At 42.8% G+C, this 20,007-nt stretch overlaps 2 protein-coding genes across 3 annotated transcripts in view; both read right to left on the minus strand.

The window, feature by feature from the left end:
• Positions 1-4,699: 4,699 nt before the first annotated feature.
• Positions 4,700-8,213, minus strand: rep15 (RAB15 effector protein). 2 transcript variants are annotated; one of them, XM_070443203.1, is made up of 3 exons: positions 8,130-8,213; positions 6,837-6,896; positions 4,700-6,612 (listed from the first exon to the last, which is right to left on the minus strand). In XM_070443203.1, exon 3 carries the CDS (start codon positions 6,571-6,573, stop codon positions 5,695-5,697), a length of 879 nt encoding a protein of 292 aa, XP_070299304.1. In that variant the 5' UTR covers positions 6,574-6,612; positions 6,837-6,896; positions 8,130-8,213; the 3' UTR covers positions 4,700-5,694. The 2 variants fall into 2 exon arrangements, with proteins under 2 accessions (XP_070299304.1, XP_023841685.1); XM_023985917.2 differs by having other exon boundaries at positions 6,837-8,213.
• A 1,229-nt stretch (positions 8,214-9,442) lies between these two features.
• Positions 9,443-20,007, minus strand: part of ppfibp2b (PPFIA binding protein 2b) — a 100,218-nt gene continuing 89,653 nt past the window's right edge. Inside the window, 10 exon segments of the mRNA XM_070443204.1 lie at positions 9,443-10,320; positions 10,891-11,079; positions 11,471-11,596; positions 13,392-13,514; positions 13,656-13,744; positions 13,864-13,975; positions 15,196-15,346; positions 15,539-15,667; positions 15,886-16,021; positions 17,387-17,525. Coding sequence (XP_070299305.1) covers positions 10,117-10,320; positions 10,891-11,079; positions 11,471-11,596; positions 13,392-13,514; positions 13,656-13,744; positions 13,864-13,975; positions 15,196-15,346; positions 15,539-15,667; positions 15,886-16,021; positions 17,387-17,525 — 1,398 coding nt within the window. The 3' untranslated portion in view covers positions 9,443-10,116.

Below are 20,007 nucleotides of genomic sequence, written 5' to 3' on the forward strand. Positions count from 1 at the left end.
AACATTAGAAGAATCTTAAATTAAATTCTAAAACTCACAGGCAGCCAGTGCAGAGACCTTAAAACCGGTGTAATGTGTGCTCTCCGTCTGGTCTTGGTCAGTACCCGTGCTGCAGCATTCTGTATGTTTTACAGTTGACCAATGGCTTTCTTGGGTAGAACAGACAGGAGAGCATTACTGTAGTCAAGCCTGATTGTAATAAAAGCATGGATGAGTCTCTCTGTATCAGCCTGAGAGAGAAACGGACGCACCTTGACAATGTTCCTCAGGCGGTAAAAAGCTGGTCACATTCCTTATGTGTGATTCGAAATTTAGTTAAGAATCTAAAATAACACGTAGGTTTTTTACCTTGTGTTTTGTCTTTATTGCCCATGAATTAAAATCTACAGCTAGATTTTCTCTCTGTGTTTTGAATGCAACAATAATTACCTCGGTCTTGACTTGATTTAGCTGGAGGAAGTTGTGAGCCATCCAAGTATTTAAATCACTAATACAGTCTAATCATTTATCTGTGGAGCTAAAATCCTCTGGTGATACAGAAATGTACAGTTGTGTATCGTCTGTGTAGCAATGAAAATCAATGTTGTGCTTTCTGATAACTTACCCCTGTATATAAACAGAACAGTACCGGACCCAAAATCAAACCTTGTGGAACGCCACATTCACCAATGGTGAGAAAAAAACTCTTGACCGGTTAAATAGGACCTCTCCAGTCTGTCCAGACATCATTGGAATTGGAATTTAAAAAAATACAGTTGGCACTTAAAAAATCATTTAGGTGTTTGAACACCAATTTCTCCAGAATTTTGCTCAAGAATGGAAAGTTGGAGATTGGACAAAAATGGCTAAATGCTGAAGATTCTAGATTAAATTTCTTCAGAACGGGTTTCACCATAATAGTTTTTAGGGCAGGGGGGTAAAGTGCATGTGAACAGGGAGTGATTAACAATAGCTTGCAGCATGTCTGTGTCAACCAGGGAAAATAAATCCTTAGTGCCCTTGCGTGGTAGGCTAGAGCACATATCCTCAAATTTCTCATCAGGTCTTGCTTGACTGATACCCAGCCTAATGTTTGTTATCTTATCTCTGAAATATGCCGTAAACTCATCACATTTAGGTGTAGAGGAAAGTTCCCATCGGTTTGCAGGGGAAGGATTTATCATGCAATCAATGTTCGAGAAGAGCACTCTCAAATTATTCTGATTAATAGTGATCAAGTGAGAATATTGTGCCTGTCTGCCATTTCTAATTGCCTTATGTATGTCAAGTGGCTCTCTCAGGATATCATAATGAACCTGCAACTTTGGCTTTTTTCACTTCTGCTCTGCCTTTCTGCAGTTCTGTTTGGATGTGGCCTTTTTCAACTTAACTGGAGATAGGGCACATTGCCTTTAAATTGAGTTACATTTAGTTTCTAACTTCAAGCTGCTATTGAGTTGGTCTGCCGGTGATATTAAAGTTACAGTATTCCAACTTTACAACTCTGATTCTGCGCAGGATGTAAGCCATGATACAAAGCGGTTTCGCTTTGGACTTCCCTCTTCAAAACACATCCTTGGACTGCCATTTAGTACTGATGCTACACTAAACACTTATTTCATTCATCAGGCAGTGCAACAGCACCGGTATCCTATCAGACCAGAGACCTACTTCTCTGGGCATATCAGGTAGTGCAACAGCACCGGTATCCTATCAGACCAGTAGACCTATTCTCTGGGTATATCAGGTAGTGCAACAGCACCGGTATCTATCAGACCAGAGACCTACTTATCTGGGTATATCAGGTAGTGCAACAGCACCGGTATCCTATCAGACTAGAGACCTACTTATCTGGGTATATCAGGTAGTGCAACAGCACCGGTATCCTATCAGACTGAGACCTACTTATCTGGGCATATCAGGTAGTGCAACAGCACCGGTATCCTATCAGACCAGAGACCTACTTCTCTGGGCATATCAGGTAGTGCAACAGCACCGGTACTATCAGACAGAGACCTACTTATCTGGGTATACTAAGGACTTATAAATACCACAAGGACTGCCTGAGAAGATAGTACTATCACTCTTCTGCCCCTTTCACCCCATGTACCCCTTTTCTCCCACCCAGGACAGCATGTGCACCTGTCAGCTAAGGTCCATGGGAGCCTAGGGATCCAGGCCTACACTCCTGTCTCCAGTGATGTGGGACAGGGCTTTGTGAACCTGGTGGTCAAGCTACTCTTATTCTCAGCCCTCTCAAACAGATCATTTGAGTTTGTTCAGACATTTTACAATATAACAGCAAGAGATCTGACACCATAAAGATGGATTTGGATGAAGTTTTTGGAATTGAATTTCAATCAGTTGAATTACTTGTGGGCTTTTATTAAGTTGGGGAAAGTTCATCATAACTTGTGCCTATCTTTTCCCAGGTGTACTACAAAAACATTCACCCTAACTATCCGGACAGAGGTAAGATGTCCCAGTCCCTGGACGCCATGAGCATTGGAGACAAAATAGACTTCAGAGTCCTAATGGCCTGCTTGTATACACAATATAATGGTATAGTGTGTGTGTGTGTGTGTGTGTGTGTGTGTGTGTGTGTGTGTGTGTGTGTGTGTGTGTGTGTGTGTGTGTGTGTGTGTGTGTGTGTGTGTGTGTGTGTGTGTGTGTGTGTGTGTGTGTGTGTGTGTGTGTGTGTGTTTTTTGTGTGTGTGTTGTGTGTGTGTGTGTGTGTGTGTGTGTGTGTGTGTGTGTGTGATCTAGTCATTCTAGTAAGGTGTGTACCATGCTGTGCTTCATCATGGCATTATCATTGTTTGACCAATAGAGGGCAATGTAATACAATGCATCAACCCTTTCTCAAATTTGCCATTCAACCTAATAAGAAGTCTGAGGCTAAGGTCCGCAATTAAACATACTGTATGGGAATGATCGCTGGTGGAACAGGTAGGAACTGTATGTGTCAAGTATTTATTTAGAAATACGTGGGTAGCATAAATTCTTTGGAACGAGACATGTCTTCTTCCTCCTAAGGAAAACACCATTTGTGTAACTTTTTCTCTCGGCATAATTCATGTGCTCTGAGTTGAAAAACTGCTAATTGGATGAAATGTCCGGGTGCTTTTTCAGGGATTACCTCCATGCTGCAGCTGATTCACAGTAGTACAGCAGACCCTGCAGATGACACCAAGTGCTCCCTCATATTTGCTAACCAGGTCAGTCTCACCGGCGTACAGGGAAGAGTCACATCCCACACAGTATTAAACCGTCACCGTGGATTATCAATGAAGTGGACACAGAGCTTGTTATGAATACAACTTCAATGACAATCATCAAATCAAAGACCCCTTAGTCTGGGGTCTCTTGCCCCCAGACTGAGCATATTCTACTGCAGGAGGAACTAGAGAAGGTGCTGAAGAGTCACTCTGAACAACTCAATTTGTGGTTCACTCTAGACAAGCCTCCACAGGGTAAGACCATAGTATTCCATGATAAAAAAGATTAAGGTACAGCGTTGTCATGGGCTAATACCATTGTATCATTCGTGTTGGACTGCAAAAAAAAAACATTTTTACCATGCTGTGTTACCATATTATAACACCCTTTGTAGGGACTGACTGACTGACTGACTGACTGACTGACTGACTGACTGACTGACTGCTAGACAATAACCAAAAAATCCCCAAAGGTGCACCTGCAGCAACCCTTTTGAACTGGTTTGTTACTGTTGTCAACTGAATGAATGGAAACCCTTCCCCCTCCAATCATATCCCAACATCGCTATGATCTAAACATTCTATTTAGATTCTGTTTTGCCATGTGACCCGTCAGCTATACTGTAGCTTCCTCATATGGTACAGTATGCAAATGAGGCTCCAGCTAATTGTCTATCCTGGCACTCATCCGTCAGTTCCACATAAATGAAACACATCTTCGCTAACAGGATGTGATCATTTCATTGGCCTGCAGGGCTGATCCTTATCTGTTGATTAAAAACGGTTGAATTCAGCTTGTGTTTTCCTCTGATTACAGACTGGAAGTACAGCTCAGGGTTTGTGAACGCTGATATGATGAAAGAGCACCTTCCCCTGGTGTCCAACGATGTGCTCATTGTCATGTGTGGCCCACCCCCCATGACCCAGCATCCATGGCGCCCCAACCTCTCCACTCTGGGCTACAAGACAGAGAACACATTCACATACTGATAACTCCCAGGCCTCCAACTAGGCATAGATACATTAAAACGCACCAGGACATTTATGTTCTATTGAATTCTGTCTGTAGAACACAATGTAACACCCTACATTTCAAGACCAACAGGATATTCTCTAGCGTTTTGAATAACAAATGTCATATTTGCATGTTGAACATTCAAATAACTTTTTTGTGTGAGATACTGTGAAAGGTTAGTTTAGTTTTAGTATGTTTGAACTGTTTTAGTAATAATTGTTCTAATTGTGTACTGTATCTAAAGCATTTGGATGTTTTGTTGAATCTCATTACTCATTAAATCCATCTCTAAACATAATCTGATGTCTTTGTGGTATTGGGGGAAAAGAGTAGTGTTATTCTCGGCACCACAGTGTGTATATATAACATGAGGCCTTAGCAAACCTGCATATTTAAACACAAATCCCTTCATTTACATTATGCTACTTACCACTGAGCATAATCCTCAACATAAATAATCCTCCTCTAAACAAGATAACTCAAGACATACAGAAATATACATTTAATTTATTTTTGAACTCCCCATCCTGTTATTTCCTACTTTGACTCAACTTTAAGAGAACAATCCGCCTTAATCAAATGAACTTAGAATTAGGTTTTGGGTGAAGCTATCACAATGTGTTCAGTCATTAAGTCCATCCTAGAAAATACAAAAATATTTTGTGGCAAATCATAGTTTCCATGTCAACATAAGCTGTACAGAGGTGTTAATGTCAATGAGTAGTGATAGCAGATAGGTAGTTTGTGTGAATTTCCACATAAGTGCAATGCCAGTGAAGTGTTAAGTCCATTAAGGCCTAGATTCAATCAGATCATGCGTTAACTGGCAATAACCGACACCTGCATAGCTGATGTTTTGGCTGTGTCGGAGGTGTAACTGCATTGGAGCTGTCAAATCGTTGAGCAGCTGCTCTTGATCTTTGTCACAAAGCCACACCAGTCCCACTTCCGTTAGAAGTTCAGAAGGAGAAAGTGTAGGCTATATAGAAATAATGACGCTCAAATTGAAAATCATCCAACTAAATAATGAGGGTTTCTATCATCTTAATGGAGGTGTAGATTCCATCTCACATTCCAGTGTTCCAACTTGTAAACAAGGCTGCCTGGTATTTCTCTTAATGTGACACTGTGCAGCCAATAGCAATGTCCGCTTTAGGTATAATGTCAGGAGCCGCTTTAACGCAGTTTCATCTCCGACACTGCCAAAAAAAACGCTATGCGGTTGTCGGCTAAAGCGGATCTGATTGAATAGAGCTCTAACAGAAATACTAACCACAGGGGTGTGAGCAGCTGTCAGCAGGCATGGGTCAGTAGTCCACAAACGAGACATGGACACAGGCCATTTTCAGCACACAGGGTCCCCAAGTCCCAGGCAAACATAAACCCACCAACCACAACAGTCCATCCTCCCATGTGAAACACTACAGTAAACAGAGTCATCTGAAAGGTCCCATATGGCTGCTCTGTCATCGATCACACTGGTCAGGTAAACTTGATGAGCAAAGTTAAAGGGTCAGAATCTCTCTTGGTGACAATAGCCTGTAGCATTCCAGTGGGCGTGTGTAAGTACCTGGACCCTTTAAAGAAATTCTCAATGAGTGCACGGTTGATCTTAGTCTTCCCTATAGCAGCATGAAAGTTGTTGCTCAGCACCCCGTAGATGTTGCCCGGGTCGCCCTTGCGGCCAAAGAGGAGAAACAGGGCGTAGCAGTCATTACCGATGGAGGCACAGAAATCCACCATCCTCTCTGCCTTGTTCTTATGAGCAGACTCCATCTTGGCCATCTGCATGGATTCAGTGTACACCTCCGGGGGGATGTCCTCGGCTGGCCCTCCCTCCCTCTCGGGCAGGTGCAGGATCTGCACGGCGATCTGGATGCGGGGGTTCTTGGTGGGCCTCTCCAGCACAGCCCACACCCAGTCAGCACCCAGGAGGATGCGCTGCTGCTTGGTCATGGTGGTGCAGTTGAAGGAGTCGGTCATGTGGAGGTGGCTGCTCTGGGTGATGTAGGTCATTAGAAAGATGTCATTGAGGGCTGCCGGGCTAGGCTGGAACTTGTCCTCTGGGTCCAGGAACAGGAGGTACTCCTGGGTCCTAGCTGCAGCTATCCCCACACAGTCGTTGAATAGAGGGACAAAATCGTTGGGGTTTTGGGGGGTTCTCCACAGAGTGGAGAATATACTGGGTATGTCTGGGTCTGGTAGCTTGCTCTCTCTCCTTCCCCACAGGGTTGGGAAGTTAAAGTTCATGTTTGGAATGGTCATGGTTGGAGCTGGTGGCTTCTTCTGTAGCCTCTCCCACCAGGTTGAGATTATCTTGGGAATGTCCGGGGCTGGTTGTTTGCTCTCTATCTTCCCCATATCTACAGGACTAGGTTAGAGGGTGGTTTCCCTTATAACCTGAACATGTGATAACAACAGTATAGTTTATTGTTGTAGAAATGATAATTGACATAAAAGTTACAAAAGTATACTTGTGTAATAACAGGGGTTGAAGGTACATAAGTGTTGATGGTACCCAACCCTAATGGAACCCAAACCTTAGAAAATACAAACATATTTGGATTGTACTGTGTTTGCTCCAGATTGGTAAAAAAGTCATATTAAATTAAATGAAAACTCACCAGTATCGGTCTGCCTTTGATGTTTGGAACAGCTCCAGCCCCTCTCTCCTCTCTGGAACCCTAGTGAGATATTAGGATGTGCTGGATTGAAGCAGATGAACAACCAGCAGAAGGATCCACATACAGGTTATGCCAGGCTTTGGACAGTACACTGGGTTACCTAACTCTTAGAGAGCAGGCTTCCCTTAGTGTTTGCTCTCTCACAGAAGGGATCCTCTGGTCTGGTGACTTGTTAAAGGAACATACCACAAAGACTACATCTGCCTATATGCCAATTATGTGTTGAAACATGGAAAAACCTGTTTCTTATTGTTCCAATACAAATTAGCTGTATTAAGTGTTGGGTGTGTTTGTTTACAGTATGACCTAGTGCCTTATTTTAATCAGAGATGTGTCCAGGTAACTTTGAAAACATATACTGAACAAAAATATGAACGTAACATGTAAAGTGTTGGTCCCATGTTCCATGAGCAGAAATAAAAGATCCCAGAAATGTCCCATAGCCACAAAAAGCTTATTTCTCTCAAATCTTGTGCACAAATTTGTTTACATCCCTGTTAGTGAGCATTTCTCCTTTGCCATGATAATTCATCCACCTGACAGGTGTGACATATCAAGAAGCTGATTAAACAGATTGATCATTACACAGGTGCACATTGTGCTGGGGACAATATATGGCCACTTTTGTCACACAACACAATGTCACAGATGTCTCAAGTTTTGAGGGAGCATGCAATTGGCATGCTGCCTGCAGGAATGTCCCACAGAGCTGTTGCCAGATAATTTGATTGTTCATTTCTCTACCATAAGCCGCCTCCAATGTTGTTTTAGAGAATTTGGCAGTACATCCAACCGACCTTACAACCGCAGGTCACGTGTGCTGATGTTATATGAGCTGTATCTCAGTAAAATCTTGGAAATTGTTGCATGTTGTGTTTATATCTTTGTTCAGTATACGTAACAAACAACTTGTAAAATATGATATGTACATATATCGTACAAAATAATACAGTTTGGCCAATATTACAGGGAAATAGATTACGTAGGGAAAAGAGCACTTTAATACATGTTTAAGTGGCTTGCGGTAGGCCTATACTTTTCACCAAAAAGACGAAGTACATACTATTCACTATTAAGTTTGGAAGAGCTACACTCCAATGACACACGTTAGACAGAATGGCTTCAATGTTCATTGTGTTTCTGTCACTAATACAGAAGTAGTGTTCATTATAGTCCTGTATTATGATGAGATAAGGGATATGGCCAGTTGAGGTTGCTGGTAAAGCTCCCTACGTTGAGTTTGGGTTGGTATGAGGCCGCGCTTTCCCTTGGTTGATTGGCTGTGTTGGTTAGTGTGGCCAGCATGGCATCCTCTCAGACTAGTGCTGTTTGAGGGCGTCTCATCTCCTTCAGAACCTCATCTCGGCTAAGCAAATACTGAAAGCAAGAAGGGCCAGGGCCTGGGGTTAGCAAGGAGTGTTATGCTGCAATGTTTGTCAGTTAAAGGCTTAAGGCTAATGTCCCAACAAAGTAAATTCAAAATCTATTTGTTGAAGCCTGTTTGTTCAGTTGCAACGCCTGCTGTCAGCAAATATAATAACAGCATAGTACCACAGCATTGAGGAGAAAAGTAAAACACAACAGCTTAAAAGGAAATCTTTGTTATCTGGTTATTTAATTAAACAGATATAGAAAGCTTGTTGAACGAGACTGACTGAAGAGCTACTTACCGTGAGTTGGTTAATTCCCTCAGACAGAGCTTCTATCTGCAGCACGGGCCCCTCTGTCACCGCCATCTGCAAAGTCAGGCCTTTCATCAAACACAACACCTAGGGGCTCCATTCAAACTGTATCGTTGAAGTTAATATCCGATTGAGCTGACATATGCAGCATTTCTTGTGAATGCAGTAACGCTAAATTTACGCGATATGGATTGAATAGAGCCCCTAGTCCTAGAGCTACTTGTACTACTGACAGGCCAGGTCATCAATGACATAACACACAGTGCTTTGTTTAGTCCCATGCATGATGGGTGGCAGGGTAGAGGGATATAGCTGCTGAGCAAGCACCACTGTTCAAGTCATAGGTCACATTCCATGCTAACTACATTGCAGTCGTTGCATTGCATAAACCAATGATTACGTGCCAACTGTGCAGTCGGGTATCAGACTGATGTGATTAGCTGATATGTCATTTAGATACATATCCAGGTGTTGTGAGATCTGGCAGGTGTCTGCAGTGTAGTCAGCCTAGAACGTGGCCATTATGGATTTATGATAAGGATGTACCTGAAGATGGTTGAGTCCCCCCCCCCCCCCCCAAGGTGCTCCAATATGCACTACCCCATCTTGCATATAATGGGTCAATCATGATGATCAGAAGAATTGATGAGCCAGTTAGTGAATGATAATGGTTAATTAATGATGCATGCTGATGTCTCTGCACTGCACAATGTATTTCATTACAAGTGTCTCTTTGATTCAAGTTTACTTAAAATGAGCATAATTTCATCATAAAACGGAGACAAGACTACTGTCTCCTTCTCTAATGAGAGAAGCATACTTTGTATAAAGATTGAATATAATTGATCAGGAAGAATAAAACACTTATCACACTTACGATCTTTATTGATGGATTTGGATAATGCTATTTACAATTAATGACAACGAGGGATTCTTTGATTGAAGCGTTATCTTTAACTATAAAAATATTATAACAGTCATATATGAAAATAACAGTGCGTAATCACAATCTGGAATCCATCAAAATGTGTACTTCTTTCAATTTATTTAACAACATAAATATATGAAATGCATTCCTCCATATGCAAATATTGCACAAGTTCATTCCATAACTGTCTGACAAACAGCAACATTACTTTCTACTGGTTAGGAATATATTTAAAAACAATGGATGAATACCATTATGTGAATCTCAAATACAGGTGTTAAAATGATAATTAAAATGATGCACAATATTGTTTACAATAGTAGCATTATCCTACTGCATTAAAGGAGTGAGGTGATAGATCAGAGCTGAACACTAGGCTTGTGAATCCACCGAGAACATAGGAGCGGTGAGCTCACCCACTCACCATCCACTCTTAAGTGTCCAGAGTGCAGCTCATGCCTGCGGCTGGGGTTGATTGTTAGATGATGGCACGTGAGGGGTGTGGAGGTGGGTGTGCTGGGGTGGGTTGGATAGGCATGGCAGGAAGAGATGGGGTTATTGGCTGCAAGCTGAGTAGTGATGGGTAGGTAGGTACAGTAGTTTGACATCATCAGCTGTTTGGCCCCACCTGCTCCCGTCTGTCTGGGTCTCTGTCTAGGATGGGGCTGAGGCCCCTGAAGCCGGAGTAGGGCCGGTGGGCCCCGTTCAGCACCGCCTGGACCTGGGCCGCCTCCAGGGGGCAAATGTAGTCTGTTGACTCGTCACACCTCTTCTTCCTTAGGTGGCCGAAGTTTGAGAAGCCCAACTTCTTTGGCTGAACAGAAGATAGCACAGAGAGAACATGGTTTATGAACATACTGAGGTAAAGCTGTGTGTCACTTCTATTCTAGCCCTTTAACCATCATCAGTGAATAGATTTCTAAACACCGTACAAAATGGGCAGTGTTGCTATAAAAGGTTCCTTTAAGCCTAATTGTGCTGACTGAGTACATTATGCTATCGCAAACTTTTTCCTCAGCACATTTTCTGCTAGCCTTAACAAAGCGGTGAGTCTTAGACATGAGCTGGTGCTACAAAAGCCTGCTGCACGCAAAGCTGCTAGGTGGTCTTAGAGCTTTGCCAGGTCTGAGGTATCACACTGAGGATTAAGGTGTTGTCTGTCTCTCTAAAGAGATGAGGAAGGGGAGGAGGTTAGGGGGAAAGAGAGCGAGAAAGAGGTGAGAGAGAGAAAGAGAGACAGAAAGAGGAGAGAGTGGGGGGCAGAGAGAGGGAGCAGTGGGAGAGAGAGTGGGAGAGAGAGAGGAAGAACAAAAAAAAGAGGGCTCCTAACAGGGGTGGTGGTTCAGCACTGGGCGTCCTACAGTACAGTACTGTCATCTCTTACCCTGACTTTGGCTGTGGTGCTGAGGGGAGTGTAGCCAGACGACTCCATGAACTCCCTCTTCTCCTGCTGAGCCTGGGAGCCCACCAGCATGTTGAAGTTAGTGGCCAGGTGACGTCGCAGCAGGGTCTTCTGAGGGGGGATGTTCAGCAGCATGGCCAGGGTATCTGAGTTAAAACGAGGCTCCAGAATCTAGGGGTCATTAGAGAAGATTCAGAGGAAGATGCATGCTACATACAGACAATTACACAGAACACTGAGATGGAATGAATTGGTAAAATAGACTAATTCAAAATAATTGTGGCTTTAGGGAGTCTTGAACTGTATGTCTGACTGTATCCAAATGTACCTGAGCTGATATACAGTAGAAAGGTATAAGAAGGGGCTGATTCAGTCATGTGGCGTGTGTATTTACGATGAGGCCCCGGTGCACCCCGCTGCCCCTCAGGTTACTTACGATGAGGCCACCGTGCACCCCGCTGCCCCTCAGGTTACTTACGATGAGGCCACCGTGCACCCCGCTGCCCCTCAGGTTACTTACAATGAGGCCACCGTGCACCCCGCTGCCCCTCAGGTTACTTACGATGAGGCCACCGTGAACCCCGCTGCCCCTCAGGTTGGGTGCGTATTCCGCCAGGTCCACTGAGCGAAGCCACTCCATCACCCTGTGGTTAGACCACTGAACCACCTCTGAGGGAGAAGTCTTGTTCTAGCAGGAAATATGAAACATGTATGAGAAAACACAACTACAGATGTAGGATCTTCATTTGACCTATATTGTCACAGCAAAACACAGCTACAGTTGAAGTCGGAAGTTTACATACACTTATGTTGGAATCATTCAAACTCGTTTTTCAACCACTCCACAAATTTCTTGTTAACAAACTATAGTTTTGGCAAGTCGGTTAGGACATCTACTTTGTGCATGACACAAGTAATTTTTCCAACAATTGTTTACAGACAGATTATTTCACTTATAATTCACTGTATCACAATTCCAGTGAGTCAGAAGTTTACATACACTAAGTTGACTGTGCCTTTAAACAGCTTGGAAAGTTCCAGAAAATGATGTCATGGCTTTGGAAGCTTCTGATAGGCCAATTGACATCATTTGAGGCAATTGGAGGAGCACCTGTGGATGTATTTCAAGGCCTACTTTCAAACGCAGTGCCTCTTTGCTTGACATCATGGGAAAATGAAAAGAAATCAGCCAAGAACTGAAAAATTGTAGACCTCCACAAGTCTGGTTCATCCTTGGGAGCAATTTCCAAACGCCTGAAGGTACCACGTTCATCTGTACAAACAATAGTACGCAAGTATAAACACTATGGGACCACGCAGCCGTCATACCGCTCAGGAAGGAGACACGTTCTGTCTCCTAGAGATGAACGTACTTTGGTGCGAGAAGTGAAAATCAATCCCAGAACAACAGCAACGGACCTTGTGAAGATGCTGGAGGAAATAGGTACAAAAGTATCTATATCCACAATAAAACGAGTCATATATCGACATAACCTGAAAGGCCRCTCAGCAAGGAAGAAGCCACTGCTCCAAAACAGGCATAAAAAAGCCAGACTACGGTTTGCAACTACACATGGGGACAAAGATCATACTTTTTTGAGAAATGTCCTCTGGTCTAATGAAACAAAAATAGAACTGTTTGGCAATAATGACCATCGTTATGTTTGAAAGAAAAAGGGGGATGCTTGCAAGCCGAAGAACACCATCCCAACCGTGAAGCACGTGGGTGGCAGCATCATGTTGTGGGGGTGCTTTGCTGCAGGAGGGACTGGTGCACTTCACAAAATAGATGGCATCAACTTCACAAAATAGATGGCATCATGAGGGAGGAAAATTATAGGAATATATTGAAGCAACATCTCAAGACATCAGTCAGGAAGTTAAAGCTTGGTCGCAAATGGGTCTTCCAAATGACCAATGACCCCAAGCATACTTCCAAAGTTGTGGAAAAATGGCTTAAGGACAACAAAGTCAAGGTATTGGAGTGGCCATCACAAAGACCTGACCTCAATCCTATAGAAAATTTGTGGGCAGAACTGAAAAAGTGTGTGCGAGCAAGGAGGCTGACAAACCTGACTCAGTTACACCAGCTCTGTCAGGAGGAATGGGCCAAAATTCACCCAACTTATTGTGGGAAGCTGGTGGAAGGCTATCTGAAACGTTTGACCCAAGTTAAACAATTTAAAGGCAATGCTACCAAATACTAATTGAGTGTATGTAAACTTCTGACGCACTGGGAATGTGATGAAAGAAATAAAAGCTGAAATAAATCCTTCTCTCTACTATTATTCTAACATTTCACATTCTTGAAATAAAGTGGTAACTGACCTAAGACAGGGCATTTTTACTAGGATTAAATGTCAGGAATAGTGAAAAACTGAGTTTAAATGTATTTGGCTAAGGTGTATGTAAACTTCCGACTTCAACTGTATATATTGTGTAAACAGAAAACCTCCTATAGAACGTGCACACACACGTCTCACCTCATCTCCAGGTCTTCTCTTTAGGCAGTTGGGGTTGAACTTGTTGACGTGGAGGACGTGGATAGCACACTTCACACTGAGATGATGGAGCTGACTGGTCACTTTCAGGAACAAGAGGTCATTCTGAGGGACACATCAAATAGAAGTCTTTCACGTTTGCTTAATTTGTATTTATTTATTTAAACTGTATTTAAAAAGGAGGTCCCTTGAGACAGTGAGATAACAACTAGGAAGACTACAATGAAAACCAATGAATGTACTTACCACTGTCAAGTACTGAATCATTCTGCCGTCCACTCTTCCCTCGTGAAACTGACCCTTGTATTGAGGTAAACCAATGTCATCAAGCCAACCTTTGAGGACAAACAACATGACAACCAATTTTGCCGGATTGATTATACAGAATACAGCACCAAGTTTGCTGAATGTTGAGTGAATATGTTGATGACCTCTACCGTGTCCTGATACATACGTGTGACCCATATGTGGTCCAGTTCAGAGGATTTCTCAGTCATTTTGGTGCTGAAGGACTTGAGGGCCAACTGCAACTTTTTCCTGTGCAGTGGATTCTTAATCCCCATTTCCTGATACCAAGATTAAGATTAATCCAGGTTATGAACACAATCCCTTTCTAAAAGATGAGTGTTGGAAATGACAGTTTTGGAAATGACTAGATTTGGAATCACTTTGCACAATATTTTACAATTGTGATTAAGATCCAAACAAAATTGACCTGCGTACATTGGTATGACATTTGGTACGGGAACCTGTAAAATACAAACAATGAGTGAAGCTACATGTGAAATATAGCTCCAAACTTGCTAAAACCAACAAAGACAAAAGTCCAGCAACATGACGACGTGAAAGGAGGAACGAAATGGCTTCTTGAGAACTAGACAGATAGAACTAGATAGTGATGAGAATGATGCATCCAAACAACGATGTTCCCTGAAGGATCTCCTTTGCATCCAAATAACAATGTTCCCTGAAGGATCTCCTTTGCGTCCAAACAACTACATTCCCTGAAGGATCTAATTTGCATCCAAAGAACAACGTTCCCTGAAGGATCTCCTTTATATCCAAACAACGACGTTCCCTAAAGGATCTCCTTTGCATCCAAACAACAATGTTCCCTGAATGATCTCCTTTGCATCCAAACAACGATGTTCCCTGGAGGATCTCCTTTGCATCCAAACAACGATGTTCCCTGGAGGATCTCCTTTGCATCCAAACAACTACGTTCCCTGAAGGATCTAATCTGTGTCCAAACAACGATGTTCCCTGAAGGATCTCCTTTGTGTCCAAACAGTGATGTTCCCTGAATGATCTCATTTGAGTCCAAACAACAACGTTCCCTGAAGGATCTCCTTTGAGTCCAAACAACAACGTTCCCTGAAGGATCTCCTTTGCATCTAAACAACAACGTTCCCTGAAGGATCTCCTTTGCATCTAAACAACGACGTTCCATGAAGGATCTCCTTTGCATCTAAACAACGATGTTCCCTGAAGGATCTCCTTTGCATCTAAACAACGACGTTCCCTGAAGGATCTCCTTTGCGTCCAAACAACGACGTTCCCTAAAGGATCTCCTTTGCATCTAAACAACGACGTTCCCTGAAGGATCTCCTTGCCATCGTAAACAACGACGTTCCCTGAAGGATCTCCTTTGCATCTAAACAACGACGTTCCCTGAAGGATCTCCTTTGCATCTAAACAATGATGTTCCCTGAAGGATCTCCTTTGCTTATTTGACAAAGAACTTTCCAATTATGTTCTGTAAACCGGGTACTTTTTTTGACTATACCTTCTCTAAGTCCTGTGGTGAGGCGGAGAGGAGGGTCTGCCCACTGTTGGCCCAATGTCGGGCCAGAATCACATACTGGTCCAGCCCACTCTCCTCTAGCCAGCAACAGACCTGCTCCGGAGTCCACTTGGAGAAGGGTGTCTTCAAATCCCTGCAGGAGAGGAGAGACAATTGGATCATCAAGACTGGAATATTTTTACTAACTGTAAGTCACTCTGGATAAGAGAGTCTGCCAAATGACTAAATGTAAATACTTTGGCTTTTTTGTATATTCTCTTTCACATGCACATGTTTAAGAGGATACACTGTATAAATGTATTTTGTGATACTGTCTGTCCCATACCACACAGAGGTCAACGTCTCTCCAGTCCGGGCCAGACGAGGGCTGGCGGTGGCTCTCAGTCCCCCCCTCTTAAACTCTCCAGGCTCAAGGTCCTCTCTCTGCAGGGTGCCAGACTGGGTCCTCCGAATCCTAGGGTAGAGGAGATAGAATACATCATTAGTCATTCACTAAGAATTACACAGTACCTTTGCAAGGCCACCTCCTCTACCCAGGATAACTTGTATCAGATATCTCCCATTTATACCATTAGTCTCTGAATTAATATCTCTAAATCAATTCAGCAGTGTGCCCTTCCTGTGTGTGTGTGTGTGTACGTGTGTGTGTGTGTCTTCTGTACAGGTACTCACTTCCCCCAGAGTTTCTTGATGCCCAGGTGGTTCTTCTTGTTCTCTGGGGAGACAGGAGACTGCTTTCCTGAGTCCACTCCAGACGAGAGGGGGGACAGGTCCGACTGCGTGGACTCATCCAGTCTCTCCGACTTTCCTATGAGAGCAGGAGATTATGTTAAATAAGTACTGTACTACTGTTTCAAACTGTTTCAATAATTTCCCTACTGTTCTCTTCATGAAAGTAAGTCATGCAAAGGTTAAGGGACACTGTATTTATTTCATTCTTTAGGGCCTACATTTAAGGTCTATGCAGGACCCACACATTTCAAATAGATCATGCCAAAGGTTAGCCCAGTGTGAAGTGAAACAGGAAAGCATTAACATTGTTTGTGTGCTCCAACATTTTCAGTATTTATAAAGCCATTTTTACATCAGCAGATGTCACAAAGTGTTTATACAGAGTGCTTAATGCAATTTAAACGCTGTCTTAGTGGATGCCAATTCAAATCTGTGAAGACAAATTCCTCTTTTGCATATTCAATAAAATATTTCACACAGGGAAATTAAATTACAGCCTGAGGCGAATGGGTTATCATGTTGCATCTGTAGTTGTTTACAGTGGATGGTTATGCCAGTTCAGACAAGGTCTATCCCTGTGCAAGCAACCCTCGCCGCACGTGACATCGCCTAAGTAGCCCTGCTTTTGAGGGTAGTCAGCTTTGGGAGGGGTGCACTGCAACACCATTCATTTACTGTATGTGAGGAAAAAAAGGGTCAGGCATAATCCGAGACGCCTCTCTCTGACTCACTGAGGGTATTACACCCTCCAGCACAGGCTGTAGTTTAGTCACAACTTTAATCCATAGTGAAAACAGGGGCTTGGTGCTTTGACATGCATGGGGCTTCTGCCAGAGTAGTAGCACGGTACCTAAAGCTGGAGCGCTGGCACTCCTGCAGCGGTCTTCAGCCATAACACAAACAGAAAGCCACGCAAAGCAAAAAAAAAGGACAGGAGAAACAGAACAGCAGCAAACCAAGTGAAAGATTAGTACAGAGTGAGAGAGAATGCAGAGAATAGCTGCCCCAATACAAACCAACCACAGTATGAGAGAATAGTGAAACAGTGCCATTGTTGTAACAAGCCATAGAAGTGTATTTAAGCAATAAGGCCTGAGGGGGTGTGCTATATGGCCAATATACTACGGCTAAGGGCTTTTCTTATGCACAACGCTACRCGGAGTGCCTGGACACAGCACTTAGCCGTGGTATAATGGCCATATATCACAAACCCCCAAGGTGCCTTATTGCTATTATAAACTGGTTACCAAAGTAACTAGAGCAGTCAAAATAAATGTTTTTTTTATTGTCAGCCAATCAGCATTGAGGGCTTGAACCAACCAGTTTATAATGATTTATTTATAGTATACACCCTAGGAAGATTTTGTTATTTGTTGTTTGAAACATTCTAGTAGGCTGTTGATAAAAACGACAAGTAGCAGTGTTTTAAGATGTAACTTACTTAAGTTCAACTCACTGTCCTCACTATCGTCAGGGGAGAGCTGGACTGGTGTGGCACACTGCTCTTGATCCTCATTCAAGTCCGGTCGAGATAGCTTCCCTGGTAGGGTCTGATATTTGTTCATTTCCATGTGCCGATTCTGTAAGTGGGGGGAACCATGGTTACAGGCAAGTCACGAGTCTATTCAAAATTCAATGAAATGGCATCTGTTGACATTTGATTTCAGTAGATAGAGGAACGATAAGGCAGTTAAGGGACACATGTATTTTTTTCATTATTCTTTAGGGGCCTACATTTAAGGTCTATGGCGGACGCCATCACATTTCAAATAGATCATGCCAAAGGTTAGCCCATGGTGAATGTGTGGTGCGAAACAGAACGGAATAGCATAACCTTGTTTGTGTGCTCCCAACATTTTCAGTATTTATAAAGCCATTTTTACATCAGCAGATGTCACAAAGTGTTTATTAACAGAGTGCGCTTAATGCAATTTTAAACGCTCTTAGTGGACGCCAATTCAAATCTGTGAAGACCAAATTCCTCTTTTGCATATTCAATAAAATATTTCACACAGGGAAATTAATTACAGCCTGAGGCGAATGGGTTATCCATGTATTGCATTCTGTAATGTTTACAGTGGATGGTTTATGCCCGTTCAGACAAGGTCCTATCCCTGTGCAAGCAATCCCTCGCCGCACGTGACATCGCCTAAGAGCCGCTGCTTGAGTAAGTTCAGCTTGGGAAGGGGCTGCACATGCAACACCATTCATTTACTATGTATGTGAGGAAAATAAAAAGGGTCAGGCATAAATCCGAAGCTACACCCCTACCTCTTCTAACTCACTGAGAGGGTATTACACCCTCCAGCACAGGCTGTATGTTTAATCACAACTTAAATCCATCATAGAGTGAAAACCAGGGGTTGTGCTTTGACATGCATGGCGGGCTCTGCCAGAGTAGTAGCACGGTACCTAAAGCTGGAGAGCGCTGGGCACTCCGCAGCGGGTCTTCCAGCCATAACAACAAAACAGGAAAAGCCACGCAAAGCAAAAAAAAGGACAGGAGAAACAGAACAGGCAGCAAAACCAAGTGAAAAGATTAGTACAGAGTGAGAGAGAATGCAGAGAATAGCGGCCCCAATACAAACCAACCACAGTATGAGAGAATAGTGGAAACAGTCCATTGTTGTAACAAGCCATAAAGTGTATTTAAGCAATAAGGCCTGAGTTTATATGTTCAACTGATTGGACAAGGGTTTCATATAGGCCTACAGGCTGCTTTTCTTATGCACAAACGCTACACGGAGTGCCTGGACACAGCACTTAGCCGTGGTTATAATCGGCCATATATCACAACCCCCAAGGTGCCTTATTGCTATTATAAACTGGTTACCAAAGTAACTAGAGCAGTCAAAATAAATGTCTTTTTTTATATGGTCAGCCAATCAGCAATGAGGGCTTGAACCAAAGCAGTTTATAATGATTTATTATATAGTATAAACACCCTAGGAAAGAATTTTGTTATTTGTTGTTTGAAACATTCTAGTAGGCTGTGATAAAAACGAGACAATAGCAGCTGTTTTAAGTATGTAACTTACTTTAAGTGTTGATACTCACTGCTACTTCGACTTAATGTCGCTTCACAGGGACGAGCATGACTGTATAGCACTTGCTCCTTGTCGTGCATTCTACAGAAATCAAGCTGCGTTCGGTAGCTTCTGATCGTAGCTCTCGAGTTTTGTTCACTCTTCGTTATTAGTCCGATGCTATGTAAAAAGTCGTGTTTTTTAGGTGGGGAACCATTTCAGTATCAGGCAGTTCAAGTCTATTCAACATTACATGGAATGCAAAATCTGATTTTGAATTTGTCATTTCCATGTTTGAAATGCTACGCTTATTAGAAACGACTTGTGTTATTCTGCTGTATTGAAATTACAACGCGATTGCTGTAGTTGGCTTGATAAACAACAGCAAGCACGCTATATCTCGCTGCAAACGGGTATTAACAAAACAGACCTCAAGTGACTGCTCCTCTTCTGAATGATACATATTAACAATAATTGATAGAGGAATGAAGATGCATTTCGCTGTTTACATTTGATTCATTGAACTGCTACTGCTGTTAACATTACAGAACACTGTTACTGCTGTACATACAGAACACTTGTCTGCTGTTACATTACAGAACACTACTACTGCTGTAATTACAGAAACACTGTACTGCTGTACATACAGTAGGTGTACTACAGACACTGTACTGCTGTACATTACAGAACACTGTACTGCTGACATTACACGAACACTCTACTGCTGTACATTACAGAACACTGTACTGCTGACATTACAGAACACTGCTACTGCTGTACATTACAGAACACTGTACTGCTGTACATTACAGAACACTTACTGCTGTACATTACAGAACACTGTACTGCTGTACATTACAGAACACTGTACTGCTGTACATTACAGAACACTGTACTGCTGTACCAATTACAGAACACTGTACTTGCTGTACATTACAGAACACTGCTTATCTGCATGATACATTACAGAACACTGGTACTGCTGTACCAATTACAGAAACACTGTACTGCTCTGTACAGTACAGAACACTGTAAC

Source organism: Salvelinus sp. IW2-2015, linkage group LG4q.1:29 (assembly GCF_002910315.2).
Source record: "Salvelinus sp. IW2-2015 linkage group LG4q.1:29, ASM291031v2, whole genome shotgun sequence".
In the NCBI taxonomy this organism is placed as follows: domain Eukaryota; kingdom Metazoa; phylum Chordata; class Actinopteri; order Salmoniformes; family Salmonidae; genus Salvelinus; species Salvelinus sp. IW2-2015.